At 45.9% G+C, this 7,517-nt stretch overlaps 1 protein-coding gene across 1 annotated transcript in view; it reads left to right on the top strand.

Moving 5' to 3' along the window:
• The window catches only part of SART3 (squamous cell carcinoma antigen recognized by T cells 3), a 16,203-nt gene extending 8,686 nt beyond the window's left edge, over positions 1 to 7,517 (top strand). Inside the window, exons 13-20 of the mRNA XM_009996836.1 lie at positions 796 to 905; positions 1,449 to 1,561; positions 1,967 to 2,043; positions 2,428 to 2,593; positions 3,267 to 3,718; positions 4,409 to 4,561; positions 6,162 to 6,349; positions 7,337 to 7,517. Coding sequence (XP_009995138.1) covers positions 796 to 905; positions 1,449 to 1,561; positions 1,967 to 2,043; positions 2,428 to 2,593; positions 3,267 to 3,718; positions 4,409 to 4,561; positions 6,162 to 6,349; positions 7,337 to 7,517 — 1,440 coding nt within the window. The remainder of the gene's footprint in view (positions 1 to 795; positions 906 to 1,448; positions 1,562 to 1,966; positions 2,044 to 2,427; positions 2,594 to 3,266; positions 3,719 to 4,408; positions 4,562 to 6,161; positions 6,350 to 7,336) is intronic.

The raw sequence follows: 7,517 nt of genomic DNA, 5'->3' as shown, positions 1-7,517 counted from the left end.
GCTGAACAAGAGGAAATTGATCATTTTGATATTCCAAGCAGAGTGTTGAACCCTCCTGCACTTTAACATATTGTCTGGGTAACTCCAGTGGGTAGTGCTGTGTCTGAGCTGGTCAGGCACATAGTAGAGCTTCAGGCTTGAAGGATGACATCCCAGGAAGGGAGCAGCATTCCCCTGGAGACAGTAGCCAGGATGTCTTTATGCTGCTGTGACTGCAGTGTGGTGCAGAGATGTGGGAGTAACTCAGTTCACAGGCCAGCCATGGTGCCTTGGAACTGAACACTAAACTGCCTCCAGTCCTGCCATACCTAGTGTTGCCTAAGCTAACTAGTTCCAGACTAGCCCAGGTGTCAGTGTGCTGGTGCAGTCCCTGGTGTCTCAACCCATTTCCCCTACTCCCCCAGTTGAGGAGGCTTAGGGAACTGACAGCTGAAGCATTTCTCTTTGAGGACTGGGTTTAAGTGCTCTATTGGGTACATTAGTGAATAACGACAAAAGGAAAAATGTAGAAACAACTAATTATTTTTTATAATGTCCAAAATGAAATGTGTGTGGGAGCCAGCAACCCAGATTGATGTAGTGGGTGGGCAGGGGATTACTCAGCAGCAGGACTGCTTTAGGTGTTCACTGTGAGCAGTGAAGGAGCAGCTGTATCTTCCTGGGTTGGGGTGCAGCATCTGTGTTTTCTTGTTGGGGGGGGGGGTTGATGATATTGAAAGGAACTAGATGATCTTTAGGGCCCCTTCCAACCCAAACCATCCCAGATGATGCTGAGTGCTGTGGGTGCTTTTTCAGGCCCGCTTGTGTAACAACATGCAGAAGGCCAGAGAACTCTGGGACAACATCATGACTAAAGGGAATGCCAAATATGCCAACATGTGGCTGGAGTATTATAACCTGGAAAGGTAAGAGCTTGGCTGGTGGGAAATGTTAATTAACTTTTAGATTTCCTCCTCTGTGTGAGACCAGTTGCACCAGGACAGGTTTAGGTTAGATATTAAAAGAAATTTTGTAACTGAAAGGGTAATGAAACACTGGAGTAGGCTGCCCAGGGAGGTGATGGAATCACTATCCCTGGGGATGTTTAGGAGATGTACAGATGTGGTGCTTAGGAATATGGTTTAAGCAGTGGACTTGGTAGAGTTATGTTAATGGTTGGTAGAGTTGGATTATGGTTGGACTCAATTTTAAAGGCCCTCTCCAACCAGAATGGTTCTGTGGTTCTGTGACAAGACTTGGACACTTAGCATGTTTCCTTCATGTGGGTTTATAGTGGGGTTTTAAGGTTCTCACAGCAGCTCTGCAGTGTATTTCAGAAGTATTAGAGCAATAGCTCCACATTTACTGGAGAAGGAAGGGAAGGTATTTGTATCAAATGTAGTTAACTGTCCTGTCTGTGGTCCTGCTGTGGGGGATTGGCTCCTCACTGTCCTGCTTTCCCCCTGCAGAGCTCATGGGGACACCCAGCACTGCAGAAAGGCCTTGCACCGAGCTGTGCAGTGCACCAGTGACTACCCAGAGCATGTCTGTGAGGTGCTGCTCACTCTGGAGAGGATAGAAGGTACCTAACTGCACAGCATCTCGTTTACCCAGTCTGGAGATAAGGACACAGTGAATTTTGATCTGGTGTTTTGTGTTCTGGCAAAGGTTCATTTCCTTGTCACTACTGCATATATGTGAGCAGCTCTTTTCTTCCTTCTTTTCTGGCCTGATTTGGAGCCTGCTGAAATTGATTGGGTTTTCCCATGCCTTTTTGGAGTGTTGTATTATAAATGAGAGGTTTCTGCTCTGGTTGTGTTTTCTTTGTCTTTGAAAGCTACTTATTATATTTAGTATTTTCATATGTAATGGTTAAGAGTAAGTTCCATGAACTCATTGACTCTTATTTTTCTAGAATTGTATTTTGAAATTATGGGAAAGCTGAATACAAGGTTGTTGTGTGGTGTGTTTTTTTTTTATCCTTTAGGGACATTGGAAGACTGGGATGCAGCTGTTCAAAAAACAGAAAACAGATTAGCTCGAGTTAATGAACAAAGAGCAAAGGTCAGAATTTTGAACTTCCTCAGCAGTTTATAAAATACCTGCATTCAGGTCATGCTTGGCTGGATGTCAGATTTCTAGTGTTGGTTCCCACAGAGAAGCCTGAATTGTCTAAAAACCTCAGAACTATTGATTTTGTTTTAAAACTATGTTCAGTGTCTTCTGATCTTTCACCTTTGGGTGGATACAAGAGTAAAATACACTCCAGGAAAGCTTATTAGAGCCAACAGTTGAGATGTGCTTTAAATGATGATCCCATTAGCTCTGTTTCATGGAGTTTTGCAGAAAACCCTCCAGGTTCAGCACTGTGGAAAAGAGCACATAGGAATGGTCTACAATCTGCAGTCACTGAGGGGGGAAAAAAAAGAAATAATCTGTATATTTTAGGCTGCTGAGAAGGAAGCTGCTCTGGCAAAGCAGGAAGAGGAGAAAGCTGAACAAAGGAAGCAGGCCCGGGCAGAAAAGAAAGCTTCTAAAAAGGCTAAAAAAACCAGGATTGGAGAGAAGCGCAAAGCAGAGGATGATGATGATGAATGGGGACAAGAAGAAGAAGGTAAATAACCAAAACTGAAATTCCAGACCCTCTGGCAACAGGACTGTTGGTTGCCTCCCTTCAGGCAGAGGTAGATGGGGAAGTGCCATTACCAGGGTCTGTTTGTCCTAGGAGATCTTTGTGGTAGTGAAATCAAAGCAAGACTAAATGGGTTTTCATCAACATAAGTCTATGCTTATAAGAACTTCTGTAGGGTGGGTTTTTTTAGGGTTTTCTTCTCTCAGAGAGGTACTGATATTTTTTCCTCCCCTCTTTGTTTAAAAGTAAATTTTCCTGACTCATCAAATGGTGTTGAGGCGTGTGTCTAAATTGGGTTATTCAGTCTTGTAGCTGTCTATTGGAAGGTGGTAACAGAAGATTTTAACAGATTGCAGCCCCTGGGAGTTGGGGAGCTTTTACATTTTTGTGTTTCTTACTTTGGAGAAAAAAAACAGAGAACATGAATCAGTAGTTGTAACTGACAGAAAAAGGGTAAAATATCCCTGTTGCTTTCATCAAAATACTTGCTAGTATGGTTCAAGAATCTGTTGTTTCTTGAGAACCTGAAGGAGGTTTTTCTTGTGTGTCTTTAAGACCTGTCATTGTATTGGTGCCATTTCCCAGCTCCATAGTGGTAGTGGAGGGCAGCTTAACTTCAGTGGTGAGTGAAAGTGTTTTGATTTGCATTGATCAGCAGAGCAGCCCAGCAAGAGGCACAAAGGAGCTGGTGATGCTGTCCTTCTGGAAGAAGACATGGAGGTAGAAACGGGGCTGTTTGGAAGAAGTGGACCTGAAAAGCCAGATGGCCCAGCAAGGCAAAAGGAAAAGGCATCAACCAGTCGTAAAGACATCCCCAAAGTGCTACATGACAGCAGTAAAGATCACGTCACTGTCTTTGTCAGCAACCTTTCCTACAACATGGCAGATCCAGAAGTGAAACTAAAAGAGCTCTTTGAGAGCTGTGGGGAGGTGGCAGAAATCCGTCCAGTGTTCAGCAACAACGGGACTTTCCGGGGCTACTGCTACGTAGAATTCAAGGAAGAAAAATCTGCTCACCAAGCTCTTGGCTTGGATCGTAAGGTTGTGGAGGGGAGACCCATGTTTGTTTCTCCATGTGTTGACAAGAACAAGAATCCAGACTTCAAGGTAAAGGTTTTATGCTTTCCAGTAATAGGTTGAAGAGTGGGGCTGCATAGGAAAGCTGGCTGAGTGTGTTGCTTCCAGAGGGCTTGCATCCAGGGAATTCCTGTAGTGCTAGTTTGGGATTGTCAAGTGATGTCTTAGCTGTCAAACTGTTTCCTGGGAGTTCTAGTCTTCAGTTACTTTGCCATAAACCAGGACTGATGTGAGCTTACTCAGGATTTGCAGGAATCTTCTTCATCTGGGCAGCTTCTTAAAGGTGTGAGGGCCCTGATTCCTGCTTGGGCACCTCTAATCTGGGAAGGGCTTTTTTGGTGTAGTCTCTAAAACTGTGAGTGTGTGTTGCACAACCCATGGGTTCTTGCTGATGGTCTGTACTAGAGGTCAGCTGTGTCATCAGTGGGTTTCTGCATTATGGAGTTACAGGAAAACTTGATGTTTGGGTGGTGACAACTAAGCAAGAAGACATTATCAGTGGCTGTCCTCTTTGTGAAGGAGACACAGATGTTTAGAAGCATTTGTTTGCAAGCCCTTTGCCTGTGTGTACATGCAAGTATCTTTCAAGATAACTTCTTTTGGTTCTGGGGTAGCTTTGAATCACAAGTATGAAGTATCTTGGTAACATTTTGGGGCTGTAGTTGATCGCAGTCCTCGGAGACTCTGGCTTGGTATCTAACAGCCTTTCCATCCCTTCAGGTGTTCAGGTATAGCACTACACTGGAGAAACATAAACTGTTTATATCTGGTTTGCCATATTCCTGCACCAAGGAAGAGCTGGAAGATCTGTGTAAAGCACATGGGAATGTGAAAGACATCCGGCTGGTCACCAACAGAGCTGGAAAACCCAAGGTAGGAATCCTTAATGCTCTCTGCATTTTAAGGAATCCTTCAAAAAGAAGCTCTTCATGAAGTTTGGTTACAAATACTAGGGTTTATATTTTAAAAGATGCCAGTGTGGCTTTGCATTAAAATTTGCAGAAATGCTTGAGTTTGAAATGCTTGGATTTATATAGCCCAGTGGGCTGTTGTGCCAGCAAGTAAGAAGTGGGAGGGGAAGAGGAATTTTTCCAAAATGCTTTTTAAATTGCACAGGAAGAATGTGTGATATAAATGGGATGGAGGGGAAGATGTTGGTGGCACATCAAGTACAGTAAAAACAGGCATTAGTAAGTCTGCAAAGAATATTTTTCAAGTAACTGGCTAGATAGGGCTCACCTGCTGTAACAGGTTCCTCCCTTCCCTCAGTCTCCTGAGGCTGTTGTTCATGACACCTGCTGCAGTCACACATCTGCCAGTGAGAAAGGAGCCTCCTCTCTGGCAGGGCTCATTATTTCCACCCTGGAATAAATGGGTCCTTGTTAAATAAGAGACACTAAACCAGCTGCTGCTCTGCCAGAATTCCACCTGATACTTCAGCTGTGTTGGGCACTTGTAACAGGTGCCATCCTGGAGATGGTGTGCATGTATTTTTAAAATGTATTCTTTTCTAGCTCTTGGCAATATCTCAAGTGCAGTTCCTGGTGCATGTGTGCTCTGGTGCCTACCCCAAGCCTTGCAAGCTGTGTTCTCAGCTGAGTTTGAGCTGGGGTTCTGTTTAAGCCACAAATAAATGTGCTTTGAATGTTATATAAAATCTGATACGTTTCCTGTGAAATGGGATAATCCAAAAATACAGCTGAAGGGTTTGGATGTCATTTAGAAGAATAACAATAATGGCAGGGGGAGGTGATGCCTCCCGGCCTGTGTCCTGGCTGCAGGAGCCCCTGGGTCTGTTGGCTGGAAACAAGAGCCCAGAGGGAAGGTGCACCAGCAGGGACTGGTTACTGGTGTGGTTGGCAGCTGTTACTCATGAAGTCAGCACCAGTTCATGTCCTGCAAAGAGCTCTTTTGTCACCAGTCCCTGTTTCAGAGGTGGTGCCTGTCAGTCCTGTTGGAGCTGCTCAAGATGGGCTTTACTGCCCTTGAAACCAAGGTGGCCACAATAGCCCCATGTTAGTGGCCTTGATGCCTTAGGTACGAGCTGAGTGAAGAATCACAGGACAGTTTGGGTGGATCCTTCTGTTCTAGCTCCATAGATTGAGTTACCTTTTCTTCTGCTATGAATCCAAATCTGTCCAGTGCCAGATTCAACCTGGGTGTTTGTATAGTAGACATTTAGAGCTGAAGACTTGTCACTGATGCAGCACTTCATTATATTTAGTGGGATCTTGGGTTTCTTTTTGTTTGTTCATGCTTACACCTCTTTTACAAACCAGGGCATTGTGAATGGGAGTCAAAAAATGCAGGTTGTAGGTTTGTGTAGATAACTTCTTTTAGGTAAAGAATACTGGGACTCTTAGGTCTGCTTTCTGTACAGTTTTCTTACCAGCTGGTTGAACCATTAGCCAAAGCTGCCTGGCTGAGCTGGAAGCACTCAGGCTGATGTGGGTTTCCCCTTTTCCTTATTTAGGGCCTGGCCTATGTGGAATACGAAAATGAGGCTCAGGCCTCGCAGGCTGTGCTGAAGATGGACAGGATGACAGTGAAGGAACATGTCATCAAGGTGGCCATCAGCAACCCCCCCCTGCGCAGGCCCCCCGAGAGGCCTGAGGCGGGCAGGGCCGCGCCGGGCGCTGGGCCCCGGCCCCCCTACGGAGCGTGAGTGTTGGCTGGGAATGCTGGGCTTCTTCATGTGCTGCTGTGTTAGGAGTGTTAGCTAGAGGGTGTCTAAAGGGTGCTGAGCCATCAACATTTGGGTTGCTGGATTGATGAGGAAAAGCAGGGTGGTTTTTCTTATCAGAGGTTGTGAAGATCAGGGCTTGGAGCACCTCTCCTATGGAGACAGGCTGGGAGAGTTGGGGTTGTTCAGCCTGGAGAAGAGAAGGCTCTGAGGAGACCTCATAGTGGCCTTTTGGTGCCTGAAGGGGCTACAGGAAAGCTGAGGAGAGGCTTTTTATTAGAGCATGTAGCAGGAGGACAAGAGGTAATGGGTTAAAGCTGGAAGAGGGGAGGTTAGGTTAGACATGAGGAGGAAATTATTTAGTGTGAGATTGGTGAGACACTGAGCAGGTTGCCCAGGGAAGCTGTGGCTGCCCCATCTCTGGAAGTGTTGAAGGGCAGGTTGGATGGGGCTTGGAGCAACCTGGTCTGGTGGGAGGTGTCCCTGCCCATGCAGGGGGGTTGGAACTAGATGATCTTTAAGGTCCTTTCCAACCCAAACCACTCTGATTCTCTGATCAATAAAAGCATTCCTGTTGGATCTGATCTTAGCACTTCAGTGCTTATAATTCCCCTATCCTCTGACTCTGGAGGACCAGCTGTTCCTCACAGCAAGCACTGAGGTTGCTCTGTCAGCTTTTAGGAGTGCTCCTGCTGCTTAATGTTGCATTAAGGGTGTGTTGTATGTGCCCCGTGGGTAACCACAGAGCTGCAGCTCCTGCTGGGCAGGGTTTGCTGCCGGGACTCGCACCGTTCCACAGGGTACTCCCTGAAAGCTTTGTGCTGCTTATTACTGCCACAAATGGCAGCAGTAATACTCAAATGAGGATTCCTTGCAACGAATGAAGCCCTTTTTGTTTCCCCAAGCTAAAAGAGTATGTTCAAGGAGCACTAGGATATCTTTAATTGTCCCTTTTCCTTCTCCAGGCGAGGGAAGGGGAGGACGCAGCTTTCAATGGTGCCCCGGGCCTTGCAGCGCCAGAGCCACCCTGTGGCTAAGGCTGAGAATGGGATGGTCCAGAATTCACCAGCAACTTCCTCCAAAGTCCCCGAGGAGCCTAAAATGATGTCCAATGCTGATTTTGCTAAGATGCTACTGAAAAAGTGA

The sequence above is a fragment of the Chaetura pelagica genome, unplaced genomic scaffold (genome assembly GCF_000747805.2).
Source record: "Chaetura pelagica isolate M959 unplaced genomic scaffold, ChaPel_1.0 scaffold294, whole genome shotgun sequence".
Taxonomy (NCBI): Eukaryota; Metazoa; Chordata; class Aves; order Apodiformes; family Apodidae; genus Chaetura; species Chaetura pelagica.
Note: the sequence above shows the minus strand (reverse complement) of the source record. Positions and strands in the feature narration are given on the sequence as shown.